Source organism: Elaeis guineensis, chromosome 3, assembly GCF_000442705.2.
Source record: "Elaeis guineensis isolate ETL-2024a chromosome 3, EG11, whole genome shotgun sequence".
NCBI classification, from domain to species: Eukaryota; Viridiplantae; Streptophyta; class Magnoliopsida; order Arecales; family Arecaceae; genus Elaeis; species Elaeis guineensis.
Genome location: NC_025995.2, coordinates 4,274,411 through 4,294,709, shown reverse-complemented (window position 1 = coordinate 4,294,709; position 20,299 = coordinate 4,274,411). Strand labels below are relative to the sequence as shown.

Genomic DNA, 20,299 nt, shown 5'->3' with positions numbered 1-20,299 from the left:
AGTGGATGAGCTATTTGCTAATTATTAATGCTAAATTGCTTAATTGTGAAAGGGCTTAACAAATTTCTGACATTTAGTACTGCACATATTGTATGTTCTTATCTTTAAAGGCGACATTTTTAATTGTGGTTTTGATTCCATCAACTGTTGTTGGTGCTTAAAAAAAACTTCGAACCTTTCTCAAAATTGGGTTAAACTATATAACTCCAACATCTGAAGGAGATCCATTACTTGCTCCATGAGCTATAGCTTCTTTTTCTTTTCTCTTTTTTTTTTTTTTGAAAATTTTGGGGAAGTTGATATCGTCAGCAGCTAAATTATACCTCTATTTTTATTTTTACAGATAGACTGCAATCACCCAGTAAACCCCCCATGGGATGTTATATGCTCCCATCAGTTACACTTTCGGAGTAGGTCTGTTCAAGATGGATGACATCGGAGGGGTTCTCCATATGGTGCTGCTGTTTTCGCTAGTGATGGCACGAGGGAACCTTGCGAAATGGTGCATCCTTAAGTTATCCAGTCAACCATAATGTCCTTCATAATTTAAATCTTCATGATTACTCTATTATGTCCCTCTTGATTTGAAAATTTGCTTTGCGATTCTTCTTCCCTTCTTCACTTTGATTTGGCACGTGTCCTAAGCTTTGCACCTTCACTATCTTATTTTTGTGTTTGTTATTTGCCGAAGTACTGCAAAACACTGTACATGGTTCACAACAATGGCATCATATCACCAGAATAAAACAGATTGTGATTTTTTTTTTAATTACATTCCAAGGTACATTGTATTATTCTATGTTAATCCAGTATATGAGTTTGGCTAACGGTGCTCCACTGCAAGTTTGTCTAACTTGCCAATGACCAAGAACAGAATAAATGTGTAGAAGTCTGTACCCAAATAACTAATGTTCTACGTTAAGCATTATCCAACATACATAGAATTTAAACGGATACTGAAATATAAGTTTACCAAAATGGAGGAGGGCCTCGAGGACTTGCATGAGGATAGAGGAAGGCTGATTTCTCCTCCTTTCTCTCAACAAACCAAGATAAGATCAAAAGTAAAAAAAATCTAAATATGGATGAGTGCCTAGAGTCAGATTTGCTCCATTCACTTGTGCAACGTTAAACTCCATGTACTAATCTCAAAGCATCAAGACCCACTAAACATTAGGCTCGTAAAAGAAGATCAATCATCTTTACCCATCTCTCTCCTTTGAATAGAGCTATATTTGAAAAAAAAATCTAAATATACTACTTTCTCTCTCTCTTATTTTGAAAATATCAACCAAACATGCAGTCATTTTCTATGTTTCCATTGACCATACTTCTCCCCTTTTTTCCGCAAACCAAACCAGTCCATAGTTCTTTATTCACCCAACAATTTAATTACATTAACTTGGTTCTACCTAAATTAATATAAAAGGAACTATCTAAATTAATAAAAAGAACAGGAAAAGAATCTAATTTCTAGATTTCTTTTTGGTTAAATTTGAGAAAACCCATTTTCTCAATTTTTCTAGTTTGCCATTATCCTTAGAGGTCTAGAAATTTTTTCTTGAGCTTGAGATAGGCAACCAAATAGACTTTAGGCTGCTTTTTGATGTTGTCAAATAGGTAGTATGCCAATTGAACATTAATTGCATATTCATCCTTGTCAAAGAAAGTAGTAGAAATTCTATCCCATGCAAGAGTAAATGTTTAAAATTAAGTTCCATGAAATTTTATTTAGAATGGACTAATTTAGATGGGATCTATTTCTATTTGTATTAAATATATTTTACTAATAAATTTTACATACATATTACAAATTTTGTAATATATTGCAATTTTTTCCTCATATGTCTCTTGAAAATATCTTTTGCATATATAAATCCTCATAGTAGCTTTTTTTTTTCTTCTACCATTGTTCCTGCAATTAAATCCTTCTACGCAATATTGAAATTAGAGGTCCATCTTGCAAAATGATGAGACTGGGCAAAAAATGTTTTTGGGCTCAAATCGGTGCCAAGAAAATCTTAGAATTGGTTCCTTACAATAGGATGCGCTATGTATGGCATTATCATTCCAAATTGCCCCAATCCTCTTGTCGCATGGGTCTCCATTGTGAAATGCTTTTTTTGGTGCAATGCTTTGGCCGTCGGATTTCAAAGAATGATGAGTTCTGGGCATCAGGTATAGTGCACAGCTACTTCCAATAATTCCCACATAAAGCTTGTTGCAGAGGACAGTTTCTCAATTTTTTGATTTTGAATGAATTAAAATATTTTTTTATCAAGAAAAGCACTTGATATGGATTAAAAAACTAGAATGATTAGCATACCCACAAAATAGATTTGCAAAGCCCATGATGATCCCAAAAGCAAGATTGCATATCCAACTCTAAGGTACAAGCAAAGGAAGATGGAGGAGCCTGGAGGCACACACGGAGGGGGTGGAGAGAGAGAGAGAGAGAGTTGGACAATAGATTTTGTATAATTTTTTGAGAGATAATTTTATTTAAAATTTTATTATAATATTATCAAAGAAGTGATAATTTAGATAGCCATCTTTTCTCAAGATAATTCAGATTGTTTTCTATGAAGCAATCTGAAACGTTGCTTAAAAATATATCAAAATAATAATCTAAATTATCACATTAAATTACAATCTGAATAGATTGTGAGCTATCAAATGAAACCTAAATTCTTGTCGGAATACTTTCAGTGTTTTCCGCTAAAGAATATCTTAGTGTGTTTAAAGTGCAACTTGAAATAGCAAAAATGCTCCATGGCCCACACATTTCTACTTGCATTGTACTTCATCGATTCCATTGAGCGCCTGGTTGTCCGGCTCCAAGACCTAGTACTCCATCACCATCAAACCAGCTGTCTCCAAAATATTGCCCCAGAGATCCACCAATAGCACGTCCCCCACTTTTTCTCTCCAATAATTCTTCTCCTGGCTTCCTCCTGTCACATGTTTTTTTCTGAGAGGTCCTCGCCACTTCCTCTCAATTATTGGTGTTGGACGATTGAACCACCACATACAAGTCTCCATTTATTTGAATCAAGACCTCAGTAAAGAAGATCAAAGCTTTTGTTAGTTCTCCGATCTGTTACTCCAACCATCCGTCAAAATCATGGCTGAATTAGCAGTAACAGCTGCCAGTCCTGTTGTCGAAATGGTGGTGAAGAAGTTGGCCTCTATCCATTTAGTAGCCTTTTCTGACAACATTCACTTGTATCTATCATCAAAAAAAAAAATGACAATAAACATTTACATGATTCCAATCTACTTTCAGCCTATCATCACCTATCTCTCATGTGCTCCGTATGTATTTATTTCCAACACCGCCCACGAAAAAAAAGAACCATACAAGATTATCTACCTTTAACTGATACTAAACCATTTTGTTTCTTATTCTTTTCTTTGCTATTTGGCATTATGCTTCGTCTGTTGCCTTGGCATTTTTCTCGCCTAGCTCAGTCCATCACTTGCAAAGCTTCTTCCTCGCCATTATTCAAATTTGGTAGATGCAGCATCCATGTGATCCATCCCGGTATCACGACTCCAAGGTCACTTTTTTAAGATAAAAATACAATAAATAAATAAATAAAATAAATGAAAGATGAGCCACTGCCGGTTGGGAGCCATTGCCATCCTCGTTGGCAGGGGCTCCACTTCTGCCGTCCAAGGCCTCAAAGGAAACGAAATAAATAAATAAATGAAATGGCAAGTCCATCATCGGTCTTTTAGACATTAAAAGATTACCAGGCTCTTTGGCGTTATCCTCGGCTTATTGTCTTGGCAATTTCTCGCCCGGCAGAGTCCACCGCGTGCCAAGCTTCTTCCTCATCTTCGGACGAAGGAATGATTCACCTTCTTTCGCAATACCAACCTCCCTCTTCCATCGGCTGCTTGTACAGATCTCAAAGTGGCTGTTGGGCAATCCAACGATGGATGTCATGAAAGAAGGTGAATCATTCTTTTGCGCCGAAGATACAATCTGAACCCAGGTGTCTGTCCATATTCCCCATTAATTCACCAAAGCTTGACCTCAGAGATCGTAGCTTTAATTGGTTCTCCAATCATCCTCTAGAATCATGGCAGAATTAGCAGTAACAGCTGCCGGTGCTGCTGTCGAAATGGTGGTGGAGAAGTTGGCCTCTGGGCTATGGAAGGATCTGGGACTGGCGAGGAGCGTCTACACCGACATGGAGAAGTTGCAGAGCAAGTTATCAACGATCCAGAACGTGCTTGATGATGCAGAGAAGAAATCTATCACCAACAAAGCTCTGCAAAGTTGGTTGAAGAAACTCAAAGATGCAGCTTTAGATGCTGACGATGTGGTGGATGAGTTCCAAACTGAAGCACTGCGGCGAAGAATGGAGAGATATGACCGCATGACTGGAAAGGTGCGTGACTTCTTTTCCTCAAACAATCCAATCGCATTTCGATATAAAATTGGTGGCAAGATAAGTGAAATTAGGGAGAGATTTGATGAAATTGCAAAGGAGAACAAGGATTTTGATTTGATGGTGATCAAATCTGACTCAGATAGACCTGTGGACCGTGAGACCACCTCATTGGTGAGCGAACCAAAAATTTATGGACGAGATGAAGATGAAAAACAGGTCATGGAGTTCTTAGTTGACAGAGATAATGACAAAAATATCTCCATCCTTACAATAGTTGGCCTTGGTGGAATTGGAAAGACAACCCTTGCTCAATTAGTCTACAACAATGAGAGGATTAAGGAGCAATTTGAGCTTCGAATGTGGGTGTGTGTGGGTGAAACTTTTGACGGGAAAATGGTCTTGCGGGCAATGATTGAACAACTTAAAGGGGAGCAGAGCATTTTCTCAAACTTGCAAACCATGTCAACTTTCTTGGATGAAAAATTGAGAACAAAAAGATTTCTTTTGGTTTTAGATGATTTATGGAACATAAGGAATCCGGAGTGGGAACAACTAAAACCTTTGTTCATACATGCCAAATTAGGAAGCAAGATCATAGTAACAACACGCATTGAAACTGCTGTTTCTGGTGCATCTACAATCGGAACCGTCTCAGTACATCGATTGCAAGGGTGCAAGATGAGGATTGCTGGTGTCTGTTTCAAGCAAAGGGCATTTAGGTCTGAGAGGGAAGAGATAACCGGAGAATTGGAGAAAATTGGATGGGAGATCATAAAAAGTGTGGAGGTCTGCCTTTAGCAGCAAAAGCTCTTGGAAGTCTGATGAACTCTTACACAAAGGTACAGGAGTGGTCAGCTATCTGTAAAGATTTTGAAGTAGGAGGGTTACCCATAGGCGAAGCTGGAATTCTCCATGTACTAAAGTTAAGTTATGAATCATTTACCTTCTCACTTGAAGCGGTGTTTCACGGTACTGTTCTGTGTTCCAGAAAAATCATGAAATTGAAATCGAGAGATTGATTCAATTGTGGATGGCTGAAGGACTCATAGATACATCAGGTACTTCTCAAAATCTGACAGAATTGGCAAGCAATACTTTGATAATTTGTTGTCGAGATCATTCTTTCAAGATGTCCAAATGGATAAGTACAATAATCGAGGGACTTGTAAGATGCATGATTTAGTCCATGATCTTGCATGTTCCATCACAAAGGATGAAGCTTAGTCATGCAGGGGGTATGAAGAGCATTTCACTTGAATGTCGTTATCTATCGATACCATATTCTTCTGGGTCATCAATTGATTTCAAGACAACTTATGAAGCCAAAAATTGAGATCGCTTTTTTTGTTAAAGGCAGAATATCGTAGTAACGTTGATGTGGATGAATTTATCTTCATTGCAACAAAACTTTCACCCAGTTACGTGCATTGGGCTTAAATTCCAGTGGAATTGCGAAGTTGTCTAATAGAATAAGCAGATTAAAGCATCTACGATTCATTGACTTATCGCCAGCTCAGATTTCAACATTGCCTACCTTGATCACCAAACTTTACAATTTGCAGACATTGAATCTTCGAGATTGCAGTATGCTAAAAGAATTGCCTGAAGGTATAGGTAACCTGTGCAACCTTAGATATATGGATATATCATGCTGTCCTAATATTACAACATTACCTCCTCAATCACCAGACTTTCCAATTTGCAGACATTGAATCTCCCAAATTGCAATATGCTAAAAAGAATTGCCTGAAGGTATAGGTAACCTATGCAACCTTAGATATATGGATATATCATCGTGTTTCAGATTACAACGTTACCTACCTCGATCACCAGACTTTCCAGTTTGCAGACATTGAATCTTTCCTATTGCTGGATGCTAAAAGAATTGCCTGAAGGTATAAGTAATCTAGGCAACCTCAGACACCTAGATATAAGAGGCTGTGACAATTTGGATTGCATACCTCGTGGCTTGGGCCGGTTGGGTAACCTTGAGACATTGCCGATGTTCATTGTTGCTCAGGAGAATGGATGCACCATCGCGGAGCTGCAACATCTGAACTCTATTCGTGGTAGCTTGGAAATTAAGAATCTGCATCATGTGAAAGATCCAGATGAAGCCATGCAAGCAAACCTGAGGGCAAAGACGAGATTGAATTACCTGAGACTTGAGTGGAACAAAGGTGGGGGTGAGGAACATGAACCATCATCTACTGAAGTGGAAGTGGCAGAGGGTGTATTTGAAAGGCTCCAACCTCACCATAATCTGGAGAAGTTGGAAATCTATTCTTATATAGGCACCAGATTACCCAATTGGATGTCACCTTCTTTCCCAAATATAGTTGAGCTTACGATGGGGGATCTCAAGAGGTGTGAACATCTTCCACTTGGTCCATGGCCCTCATTAAGGAAATTGAAATTGCGTAAAATGCATGCCGTGAGGAGAATCGGAGAAGAGTTTTATGGGGATGGTGGCGGCATCACATTCCCGTCACTAGAGAATTTGACTTTAGAAGACATGCCCGATTTGGAAAAATGGCATGCAGAATCATGCCCTCGCCTTACCAAGTTGAGGATAGAATCATGCCCCAAATTAGCCGTGCAGCCATGTATCCTATGCTCTGTGGAGATTTTTGAAATAACAAGCAGCAATGAGATGCTATTATCAGCAGGGAGCCTTGCAGGGTGGTCCAAACTCACATCCCTGTCTATTAACAGCTGTGGAATATCATCATCATCTGGGGGGTGGGATGGGCTGCAATACCTCACCGCCTTGGAAAAGCTACGAATTGAAGAATGTGATGAGCTAACATGTTTGCCGGAGGATATTATGTACCTGCCCTCACTCCAAACCCTTGATTTAGTGAGAAACAGAAATCTAAGAAGTCTGGAGGGAGGAGGAAGGAAGCAACAGCAGCCCACCCCCTATTTCCCTACCCTTGAATATTTAAGGATAAAAGAAGCCGGCATGTTGACTTCTTTGCCAGAGTGGGTAGGAGGCCTAACCTCACTCCGACATCTACGAATAAAGGATTGTCCCAACCTAGCAATGCTACCAGATAACCTGCAACCTCTCACCACACTCCAAGAGCTGCGTATCTCCAACCTGCCCCAGCTGAAAATGCTACCAGATAACCTGCAACATCTCACCACACTCCAAGAGCTGCGTATCTCCAACCTGCCCCAGCTGAAAATGCTGCCAGATGTCCTACGACACCTCGCCGCACTCCAAACATTGGTTATCTCCAACCTGCCCCAGCTAGCAATGCTGCCAGATTGCCTACGACACCTCGCCGCACTCCAAACATTGGTTATCTCCAACCTGCCCCAGCTAGCAATGCTGCCAGATGGCCTACGATACCTCACCGCACTCCAAACATTGGTTATCTCCAACCTGCCCCAGCCGACGATGCTGCCAGATGGCCTACGACACCTCACCGCACTCCGACAGCTGAATATCTCCAACCTGCCCCAGCTGAAAATCTTGCCAGATGGCCTACGACATCTCACCGCACTCCAAGCCCTGGAAATCTCCAACCTGCCCCAACTGGCAATGCTGCCAGATGGCTTGCAACACCTAACCGCACTCCAATACTTGATCATTAGAGGCTGTCCCCAGCTAGTGAGGCGATGCAAGAGGGAGACAGGCGAGGACTGGCACAAGATTGCTCACATCCAAGAAATCATCATCTGGCCAGAGGAAGAAAATAGAGAAGAAATGAATGAAAGACGCACCTTCGCTGCAAAATTTCTTGATCGATTTGGGTTTGCACGCTGCACGGGTCATAGCTGAGGTGCTAACAATCCCATTCACAGGCAAACTACCTTTTCTGGTGTGTCACTTTTCTTTTTGCTCTCCTTTCTTTATTTTTTAATCTTTTTTCTACAAAATTGTTCTCCATTTTTGCACTTATTGTTTGTTATCAGAAATCGGTGGTATCTGGTACAGAGGAGAGAAGTGGAAGGTATTCTCCTTTTGAATTATATTAGTTTTCTCTCTTCCTAAAAAAGAACGTCAGCATTTGTCCAGAATTAAGTTGGATCCTATTTGTTGCTTCGTTCTTTTTTTTTTTTTTCTCCATTTCTTTATATGCAAATTTAACTTAAAATGCACATTTTAAGATCCAATATGACTGTTGCCATTTTGTTTGAAAATTGTTAGATTTATCCAAATATATACCAACTGGATCGCTTCCTTGTTCTCATATATTTTACCATTTTATACAAAATCTGTGAGAGTGATTAGAAGGTTCATACAATTTTACTACGTTATGGAATCTCTAATTTAGTTCTCCTTTATTTGCCCATGGACAGATCTTCCTAGATTGTACTCTGGTTCAAGGAGCTCCATCATTGTTACCTTTAAGGAGCTTGATGATTGTGCCGATCCACTTTTAAAGCCTTGCGGAGCTTAATTTAGCGCTTGCAAATCTTTTATAGCCTCCAGAGAGATGATGCTAAAAGGAAGGAGTCAAAAAGCATCAGAGTGCTTGCTTTCAATTCATAAACAAAGATACCCATATTTGCTTCTATTTATATTTATTTGGTCTTCCGAAATGTGCTGTCTATTATCGTTATTATAACAATGTCACGGTTTTTTTTTTTCTTCTACCTTTTCTTTTTATAGTGTACTCATGTACGGTTTCACTAGAATTATATTGTTAGAATGTCATCTAAGATTTTTGATGTCTCTTGTCTTTTGCTTTATCATTTATCATTTTCTCAAACAAGAATTCCCATTGTTCCTTGAATTGTGTTCTGAGAATGAATGGATTCCATAAATTGTTTGATCTTTTGCTGTAATCGGTGTATTGTTTCATGAACAACAATACACTCAATTTTCTTTCATATTTATTTATTATATAACATCCGGATTATATTGTATCACTTTCAAACCATGTTGCATTATTAGTTGTTTTCATTTTTCAGAAATGAACATTTAAAATTTCTTCATTTTTATAAAAATGTCATGTGTTAGTAAATACTACCAATAAGTGATGATGCCTTCGCTTTCCCTATCTCGGAACTCTTACAAAACCTTCTGATCCAAATAATGTCTTACATCAAAATTGCATATGGCATCACAAAGAATGCCTGTCAAAGAAAAATTTCTTAGGATAAGGTAAGCGATACTTCTGAGGATAAAATAAGCAATCAGGCTTGAGGTGATAATCTTTTATCACAATGCCTACTTCTCATAATGTCTTTTTATATTATATCCATAAATGCTACAATCTACTATACATATTAGTTAAAAAAAATTATGTAATGGCATGTGGAATAAAGAATGGTACATGTTATGTGGACAAATATGATTGGTTATTTACGGTGGCAAGTTTTGCAGCCGTAGCGGAATAGAAAACAAACTACCTTGAGTCCTTACTTTCTTTAGCCAAAACCCACCCCATCCCTAAAATAGTGGAGAAAGGGGGAGGGAGAGAAGGTTAGAGAGTGAGATAGAGAGATAAAGAGAGAGGAGGATAAAAGAGAGAGAGAGAGACAAGGAGAGGCGGTCGTGGCCCTGCTGCAACATATTTCCCCAATATAGACAAGGAAGCGGAGGACACCAAGATGCCATCATGGGATATATAGCATCTTTGCCAATCTTAGAGCCCGCTTACTAGAGGCAACATAGAGGTGAGGCTCAACAACAAAATAAGGAAAAAAAAGAATTCTTTTGGAGGCTAGATCTAACAACTATCAGCAATTGACCACCACTTTAAGGTGGAGATTGCAGAGAGGACAAAATCGTAGAGGTTAGGGAGGACACACAAAATGAGAGGGGGAGGAGATGGTGCTGGACACAGACTTGAAGAAATAGAAGGCAATAGCATCCCTCCTTTCTTCAAACCACACTCGCCAAACAAGCAACCATACCGAATGGTGTCTACATACGGAGGAATGGAGAGCAAGAGTAAAACGGAAAGTAGTAAGATGGACAAAACCTATCATGCATCCAGGATAAAATAAAATACATAATAATTTCATCCTAAGAAAAATAAATCCACCTGAGTAATTTCACTCTAAATCCATCTAGTCCACCTAATAATTTTCTAAGGTGTGCATGAAGTGGTGACAAGGGATCAAGAGAGCACATACATCTTTTTTCATGTTGCTAACAAAGATATAGGAAGGCATGGCATGTGTTGAGCTACACTGTCCTTCTTGTATTTAGGTTATGGGAGATGATGGATGGGATTCGAAGGATAGATATCCTCTATCCATCATTTGGTTTAAAAAATTTTAAAAAGAATGAATGACAAAAAAAAAGATTATCCATCTATCCTATTCTACTAATTTGCATCATCTAATTTACAAAGATGTAAAGAAAAATGGATGGAATATATAAGAAGTAGAAATCTATATTAATAAAATTATTCTTTATTAATTTTTTGATAAGATTGAACACTTTTTTACATTTTCATTCATTTTATATATTTTTTATTTTATCTATAATATTAATCCTATAGAATTAAATTTCATTACTATTAATTTTAATTTCAGTATATAATTATATAACTATAAGTAAATAATTAAAATCATGCTCGATTTTCTAATTATATTTGCTATTTTTAATTAGCTATTTGTATAGAATTAGATAACTATTTAAATTGAATTACATATTAATTAGTTACTTATATAACCAATATATGTAAATAAAATTAAAATTAAATTATTATTAAATTAGATTAAATTAAAATTATTTATTAAATTAAATTAAATATTTATTAATTTTTAATATAATTATATTTTATAAAAATTATAAATTTATATAATAAATAAATATACTAAATTCATAATAATATCTTTTAAAATAAAAAATAATTTATTTAAAATATCATATAAATATTATCCTCCTTTCTTTCGTTCCTTCTATGCCAAAGGAAGAGAGAAATCTTCCATCCATCCTCTCTCTCGTCAATCCTTCTTCCAATCGATTCTCCGTACCAAATGTAAGGTTAATATTATTAAATAGATTATGATTCTCATAATCTTCAAAAACAAAAATAGAGATGGGATGGCCCTGAAACAAGATGGATGAAAGAAGAAAAATTCAATATCTTAAACTGCAATAGTCATAAGACATGTAAGAATCTTAAATGATTCTTAAATGATTCTCTTGCAAATATATCTCCAAACTGCAATCCAATATCTGCCAATAGTCATAAGATATGTAAGAATAATCTTTTTACATCAAAAAAAAAAAAAGACATAAGAACAATCTTAACAGCTTCTGATACACCGTTTCTAACCCACCCTGATTTTATTAACAAAATAATTTCAAGCATAAGCTTTGATGAACACCTGCAGACCACCTCTTTTCCACTCAAGCAGGTGAGAAACTTTGAAAGGCCCAATGTACTTCACCTCAGTCATCTGTAACATGCAACTTCTAAATCAGCCCTCTATTTTAAGAAACACATTTTTTTTTCAACAACATTCCATGAATATGAGCATAAAGCTTGTAAAAATCATGTCCTGCTTTTGTAAGCAAAAGTAGGAAAACGTTCCAAATCCTGATCTTATTAGAAGTTGAGAGTTGAGACATCCAGACAACTGGCAAAAATACCAACAGTCCTCAACTACTGCAAGATACCAAACACATTCTTTAAAGAATAACAAAGATTTGGATATAAAAAATGAATAGGTTACACATCAACATATCCATGGTACAATAAAATGGCTGAGAGCACAAATCAATGGGGACCAATTAAACCTCAAGGACAACAAAATTAGATGGTGCAAATGCATGCTGCTTGGGATCACAAGGCCAAATCCTGTAATATTATACCAGATGAATAACGGCAGTCATTTGGAGCGTATTTGAGTGTCATTTTCTGTTACAGTTATGCTGAAGAAAAACTAGAGGAGAATTAGAAGAACTATATATCTGTCCATAAGGTCTTTGGGAAGCTTGGATACCAGGTCTTCTATGACAGTGATCACCAAATGAATCAACCAATCAGGAAGCCACGGTTTGTGGCTCAAAAGGAAGCCAGATTTCATCCTACAAGATACCAACATAAATGCCATAAGCAGGGCAAACCTCACTCTGTAGTCCTCGTTTGGATTAATTTTTTTCCTTACCTTTCAACCAGTGGGGCAAGGTGATGTGAGGACGGGTAGAAGGTGAAGGTGAAGTGGTGGGATGTGGTGGTCAGTAGGAAGACGAGGGAAGGTGAGTGGCGAATGAGAGAGAGAGAGGGAGGGAGGGAGGATAAGCATATGAATGTTGTTGATGGCCGACAATGTCAACATCAAGGGTGGGAGTCTTGGAGGAAATGTTGGAGCTAGGCTCGAGACAGCAAAGAGCACAACCTGACACAAGCTGACAACTCGATATGGGTAAAGCATGCATTGCTCGGTATGCGTAGGTACGCACCGGTAAGGCAAACCTTAGTCCAAACAGCTTTTGCTAAATTGAATACTATCGTTCCCTTGGAGGACCTTAGGTATGTCAAGACTCACGTTCAATTGGTTTTCAATTTTCTATAAATTGGTGCCAAAATCTAGCAAAAACAACTTTGGGACATAGATGGTCCTATCATGAAAAATATATATTTTTTCTAGAACAAGAGGGTAACCTGCTCGAGTTATGAGGGTAACTCTATTTATTAAGGATATCATAAGCCTTATAACATGTGTTGGCAAGTAGGAAAACTACCAAACTAGTTATGACTATCAAATTAGTTACAAGATGTAAATCGACAAAATCAGGGAGCAACTCTATATGATTATTCATGGACTAGGATAGATATTGATGAGAAAGTAAGACTATAAGGTTTCATAAAGTGAGTTGTTTCATCTCCTGGAAACAACATATAAGTAAAAGAGCAAATATAAGCTAGCGAACCAAACCAATGTGAAGATATATTTTGATAGGTCATACTAAATGTCAAGATACATATAATATTTGATAAGCCTGTGACACCTCTGGATATAATAAGCCTTGTATATGGTGTGGCAAAGTGGACAAACCCAACATGGAACATATTTTCTTAGTGGGTGATGGATTTTCAAATATCAAAACATTCAAATGTTAAGCATAGAAGCCATAGCAATCTATCGCCGTCGCTGCCCTTGCTGATGGACCTCACCCGTGAACCATGGGATCAAGAATGGAAGAGGTCAGCCCCTTCCTTCTTTACTAATATTTAGTTGATTTCCTTTTTTCTTCAAAAAAAAAAAGGCAGCAAGAGGCTGGAGCACCTACATTACAGTCTATTCTACTACCACATGTGCCTCCAATCCCAAGGTGCTTAGTCTTGTTCTGGAGCAATGATGGAGTGTCTTCTTTGGGGGTTTCTGAATATTGTCGAGGTGCCCTTCGTGCGAGTAGGCATTTGATAGTTTTTATTCGTCATTTGAGTTTATCTCATATCTGGTGAGAAAATTTCAAATACCTTTTTTTCCCTCAAGATTGCACTTGTTTACTTGACCATTTGAGTATTCTTTGGCAATCGATGAGAAAACTCCTTTAACCATGGAGGATTTAGAAAAGTTGATGGTTAGGATGATGGAGTCTCGTATCTCCGATGGTGAGTTTTCAAAGATCACCTTAGAAGCTAACTCGATCAAATTGGATGGGCTGGGTACCTACTTGAGTTGGATGTGATATGTTCATTTAATTAGATTCTTACAATCTTGAGGGGTTCATAAGTGGGACTGCAAAAAGATCAGAAGGAGATGGGATAGCTGTAAGACAGTGGAATTCTAATAACTCTGGAATTGTAGTATGGCTCCTTGCCTCTATGATACCAAGTATTGCTCACGCAGTAGAGGCACTGACGAATGCTTATGAGTTGTGGCCGGCTGTAGCCACAACTTATTTCTATAAAGGCAATAGTATGCATGCCCATAAGACCCAACGAGAGTTTCGGAGACTCACTCAGGGTGCCCGATCTATAATAGAGTATGTTGGAGAGTTAAAGAAGTAGTGGAATGATTTTGATTTTTATAGTCCCTTTAACCCTACTCATCTTGGTGATGTTGATGTATTCCGCAAATGGATAGAGCATCAATGCCTTGTGGATTTTTTGGATAGGCTAAACTCGGAGTTTGAGTATCGATGCTCTTCTAGTCTTAGTACACAGGAGTGGCCAACTCTAGATGAAGCTATTTCTTTGATTCTTAGTGAAAAAACTCGATTAGCCATTATATCTTCTTCTACGAACACAGCTATACACTCTGCACTTGTGGTACAGCCAACTACTTTCGGAAGCTCTTCTCTTATCAATTCTGCTCAAGAGACTCAATCTCGACTTCGTAGGGTCAAGGTTTGTGACCACTATTATAAGCCGGATTACATCAAAGCTTACTGCTATGACCTGCATTGTCATCTGACTAGAGGCCATGGTTGTGGAGGTGATCTTTCTGGTAAAGATCGAGGTTAGTATAATCATGCCCATTTTTCTTCTGTAGGGGAATTATCAGTCAAAGAAATACAACTTTTGAAAAAGTTCAGATCTGGTGTAAATATTTCTGAAAGCAATACTTTTATAAAAGATTCTCTAAATCAACCAACCAATTCTCTCTATCTGGATAATTTTGCCTAAACAGATATCGGTGAGCAAGTTCATGCTCTTAACTGTAGTAATTTTCTTCATGGATAGTTGACTCTGGAGCATCCAATCATAGGACTAGATCCTTTAGAGATTTTGTCTTATATTCCTTGTTTCGATTGTGATAAAATTCAACTTGCTGATAGTTTCTTTGCCTCTATTTCTAGAAAAGGATCTATCAAATGCACTTCCGAATTACCATTATCATTTGTTCTACATATCCCTAGATTTTCTATCAATCTCCTATCCATTAGTGCTATTAGAATGATCTTGATTGTGCCGTAACTTTTTTCAAAAAACATTGTCTTTTAAGAGCCAAGGATGGGGAGGAAACTTGAACTGGTGTAATGCATAATGGGCTCTATTATTTGGAGGGAGGAGTGTCCAGAGGCTACTCAGAGACTAGTTTGACAGTATCATTTTCACGAGAGGGAGACTTGTTGCTTCAGCATCGCAGACTTAGTCATCTTCTATTTACTCTCTTAGCTCATATATTTTCAATTATTTTTGCATCATATAATAAAGAGAAGCTAGTCTGTGATACCTGTGAACTAGCTAAATACACCAAAAGTACTTATCCAGGCTCAGGCCTGCATAGTAAAATAATATTTGAAGTAGTTCATTCTGATGTGTGAGGACCCTGTGGGACCACCGTTATTTCTGATCATCGATGGTTTATTACTTTTATTGATTGTTTCAGTCATTGCACTTGGGTTTATCTATTGAAAAATAAGAATAAAATATTTCAGTAATTTAGAGATTTTCATAAAATGATTGGTACTCAATATAGAGCAACTCTTAAGATTTTTCACTCTAATAATGAGAGAGAGTATCTTAATAAAGAATTTGAGGAGTATACACATAATAATGGTATTATACATCAAACGACTTATGTTGATACACCGGCTCAAAATAAAGTTGCTGAAAGAAAGAATAGGCACTTGTTTGAAGTGACAAGGTGTTTGATGTTTTCTATAAATGTTTCTAAGTTTTTATGGAGAAAACAGTGTTAACTACAGCATATCTGATTAACCAAATGCCATTTCGAACTTTGGACTATAAGACACCTCTTGAATGCCTGCAAGGAACTAATTCTTTCATATGTCCCCCTAAGATATTTAGTTGTGTTTATTTTGTTCGGGATCATCGACCTTCAATTGGCAAGCTTGACGCACGTGCCCTCAAGTACACTTTTGTAGGCTATTCTTCCACTCAAAAAGATACAAATGTTGGTGTCCAACTAGCGAAAGTTGCTTATCAACATGGATGTAACATTTCGAGAGTCTGAGCCATTTTATATATTTTCTATATCCTATTTCTCTCCCGTCAGCTTTGGTACTGGTCGAGAGGGGGAGTTCTCTACTGGAGGGGATCCTATTGCTGTGGATGTTGGCAGTTCTACTATTACAGATGGTGATTTTGACACTCAGGGAGAGACTACAGATGATGGTTCTGACACTCAGGGGGAGACGACAGATGGTGGTTCTGACACTCAAAGGGAAGCGTCTGAGTCTCTGTCACAGTTTGTTGCTTTAATTTTACTTATTTCACCTCCCCTCTCAAAGCCTATTGCACATTCTCCAATCTCCAGATCTCCCTCTCCTTACCCAATGGCTTCATCTTCTATGTCCCCTTCTAGGATGAATGGTAATTCTCTTATATCTTCCATTCATTTTACATTAGATAATGATGATCTGAATGTTCCTATTGCTTTACGTAAGCCTACTTGTCATGCTGGTATTCCCTCTTGACTTAAGAATGCAGTGGAGTACAAATAATTTTATATCCTATGAGTCTCTCTCCCCATCTTATCAGAGTTTTATAGCTTCTCTATCCTTTGTCTCCATACCGGAGAACTGGAAGGTTGCTAAGGAAGATCTCAACTGGAAAGCCACCATGCTTGAGGAGATGCGAGCACTAACAAAATACAATACATGGGAACTTGTATCTTTGCCAGCTGGTAAACAAATTTTGGGATGTAAATGGATTTTCACAGTTAAGCGGACACCTGAGGGTATTGTTGAAGGTTACAAAGCTCGTTTGGTAGCAAAAAGATATATACAAACTTATGGCATTGACTATGATGAAACTTTTACGTCCATTGCAAAAATAAACTCTGTAAGAACCCTTATATCATGTGCTGCTAACTTCGGATGGGATCTGCTCCAGCTCGATGTAAAGAATGCTTTTCTTCGTGAAGAACTTTCAAAGGAGGTATATATAGATATTCCAACAGTGCTACTACTCAGACAGTGGGCAAAGTACGTCGGTTACGATGATCTCTTTATGGTTTAAAGCAGTCACCTCATGCTTGGTTCGATCACTTCCGACGGACAATCATTCAGATGGGATATAAATAGAGAAATACAAATCACGCACTCTTCTTTCGGCACAATAGAGGTAAGATTGCTACTTTGATTGTCTATGTTGATGATATTATGATCACAGGAGATGATTCTAAAGAGATAACTTGTTTGAAGGCTCAGCTGGCACAGGTGTTTGAGGTGAAAAATCTTGGACATCTTCGATATTTTCTTGAGATAGAGGTTTCTCGTTCTTCAAAAAGAATTTCTCTCTCAAAGGAAATACATTCTGAATCTTCTTACAGAGATCGGTATGTTGGGATGTCAACATATTACCACTCCTATCGAGCAAAATCATCGACTAGTAACTGATGCCGGTGTTCCTGTTGATCGAGAACATTACCAATGGTTGATAGGGCGTTTGATTTATGTCTCATACACGGCCTGATATTGCTTTCGCCGTTAGTGTGGTAAGTCAGTTTATGCACAACCCATGTTTAGTTCGTATAGATGCTGTGACATAGATACTTTGATACCTCAAAGGCTGTCTTGGCCGTGGTTTGCTTTATTCTTGTCATGGCAACCTACAGATGAAGTGTTATACAGATGCTGACTGGGCTGGATCACTTGATGACCGTCGCTCTACTTCAGGTTACTGTACTTTTGTTGGAGGTAACCTAATTACTTGACGAAGCAAGAAACAGAATGTGGTTGCTCGATCTACTGCAAAGACAGAGTATCGAGCTATGGCACATGGTGTGTGTGAAATTCTATGGTTGCAGATCTTGTTATTGGATCTAGATCTTTATCAGTCACATCACTTATGCTGTATTGTGACAACAAGACAGCGATCAATATTGCTAATAATCCAGTTCAGCATGATCGGACGAAATACATCAAGATCGATCGATATTTTATCAAAGAAAAAGCTTGATGCCAGAATCATTTGTATGCCTTATGTACGATCTGCTAGTAAGCTGGCAGACATTCTAACGAAAGATCTTAATTTGCATTTTTTTTCATTTATTCATGACAAGATGGGTCTTTATGGTATCTATAACCCATCTTGAGGGGGAGTGTTGAAATGAGCTATAGAACCCTCTAATCAGGAATGTAATCTTCCTAATTAGAAGGAAATATGGTTGTAATTAGAGGGAAATGTGGTTATATAATTCTTAAATTAAGGCTCTGAAGATTAATGAAAGGATCCTATAGGTCTTATAGGGTATTCATTCCTTCTCCCACTGAAATCTCCATCTTTCTCTCTTCTTCTATCTCTCCTTCCCATCTCCGTTTGCCAATAATTTGCAGCTTGAAGATTCTAAAAAAGCAATACCTTGGAAAGCAAAAAGGGGTGGCAAAAGTGAATTGATTCCTATAGTGAGCTAAACTTTGTGAAGTCCAGACCATGCACAAGGAAACGTTTGAAGTACATCACATGGTTGAAAACAATTTCAGTTAGTTCTCATGCTTTTCGTTGGTTGGATGTTTGCAGAATTTCAAATATGGAGAATTTCTAGGCCCTGTCTGGTCGGAAAAGAAACAGGTATTAAATTCAGAACCAATGCATCGCTTTTGCATGCTTAACACAAGAAAAAGGTTGTTGCACAATCTAATGAAGTATCAACAATGGCCAGCTTTTCAGAAAAAAGAAATAGAAACAAAGTAGGACAATAGAAATAAAATATGACAACACAAGGAAACGGTATCTGCCGATGTAGACATGACTGAAACTTGGCGTCCAACAAGAAGTAAAGGTCACAACTTCCCAGAACAGGACCAGAATGAATTCCCAAGTGTTAATCAAATATTTAGAAAGACCACTTCCTAACACAGTTTGCAAATGGCACCAGAGGTACCCATGAGTGTAGTGACAGCACAAAAAATAATAAAAGTAGAGTACATGTATGTAGTTAATTAAAATTGGACCCACAGCTCAATTACTTGGTTTTGAATTTTACGATATGAAGGCCATGAAACTAGATATAGCTTGCTTAGTAAATACAAGGGCAAGGAAGAAAAAAAAAAAAAAAAGAGAAAATAAGAGTAATTAGAAGTTACATATAAAGACCAAAAACTTCAATTATTTACAGTTTGTGGCATATTTTTGAAAACTACATATGAAAGCAATTCACATAAGGACATGTTGCCAATACCAAAATTTTCCTTCATTATCACTTATTAGAATGAAAATCATATTGACATCAAACTGACTAGTGTATATTTAACTAATATGAATTAAAAGTGTTGGGTGGATGTCTGGCCAGGACACCACCTCCCAAGATCCTTTCAGTACCATGCGATGCAGCAGGAAGAAAGAAGAAACAAAACAAAAGGAAAAACAATCAAAATACGTGGATCAGCCACAAAAGGGCTTGCCTCCACGGGGCATGCAAACTTCACTATGAAAAGAAAATTTTACAAGAGGAGACCTCACCCTCAACCCTTGTACATCCAATTCTCTCTCACATAAAGTTTCCCTCACAAAAGCTCTCTCTCTCTTGGAGACCCCCCTGAACTCCTGAAGAGCCTGGCGACCGCTGTCCAGGAGCCTCCTGCTCCTTCTCTCACAGCGCCCTCGCCCCTCTCTCTCTCTCCACGGTTCGTACGGCGGCGAGAAACCGAACCCGGTGCTTCTCTGTTCGTCTCAGGCCTTTTTTAAGGCTTAAACCTGGTTTAAATTTGATTAGAGAAGGATTAGGAATCCTAAACCAAGCCAAAGAACCCTCCTGAACGTCGGATCAAGACCGGGAGCGTCCTCGGCCCTTAGATCGCGCTCCGGTCCACGAAATAGGGCCGTGGACCGCGAGAAACGCGTGGGAATCGCCCACGCGGTCCACAGACCGCTCCGTGGACCACTCGGTCCACGGTGGACCGGGGATGGGCCAGCAGGCCGCTGGGTCGCGCGTCCCGCACGGGCCTGGGCCTGGGTCGCGCGTCCCGCGCGGGCCTGGGCCTGGGACGCGCGTCCCGCGCAGGCCTGGGTCGCGCGTCCCGCGCGGGCCTGGGTCCCGCGTCCCACGCGGGCCTGGGA

General features: G+C 38.5%; 1 protein-coding gene and 1 long non-coding RNA gene across 5 annotated transcripts; one reads left to right on the top strand and one right to left on the bottom strand.

The window, feature by feature from the left end:
- Positions 1–595: 595 nt before the first annotated feature.
- LOC140856402 (uncharacterized) lies at positions 596–6,795 on the bottom strand. Of its 4 annotated transcripts, none has more exons than XR_012139565.1 (3): positions 6,562–6,795; positions 6,365–6,492; positions 596–703 (listed from the first exon to the last, which is right to left on the bottom strand). It is a non-coding gene; the product is annotated as an uncharacterized lncRNA (long non-coding RNA). The 4 variants fall into 4 exon arrangements; XR_012139567.1 differs by having other exon boundaries at positions 596–693; XR_012139564.1 differs by lacking the exon at positions 596–703 and adding an exon at positions 2,857–3,229.
- Positions 3,756–9,091, top strand: LOC140856400 (disease resistance protein RGA2-like). The gene is given in 10 exon segments (XM_073253573.1): positions 3,756–5,172; positions 5,175–5,338; positions 5,340–5,372; positions 5,374–5,473; positions 5,476–5,620; positions 5,622–5,693; positions 5,726–5,808; positions 5,811–6,011; positions 6,299–8,365; positions 8,715–9,091. Coding segments are annotated over 9 exon segments (3,777 nt in total). The 5' UTR covers positions 3,756–4,088; the 3' UTR covers positions 8,194–8,365; positions 8,715–9,091.
- Positions 9,092–20,299: the final 11,208 nt, after the last annotated feature.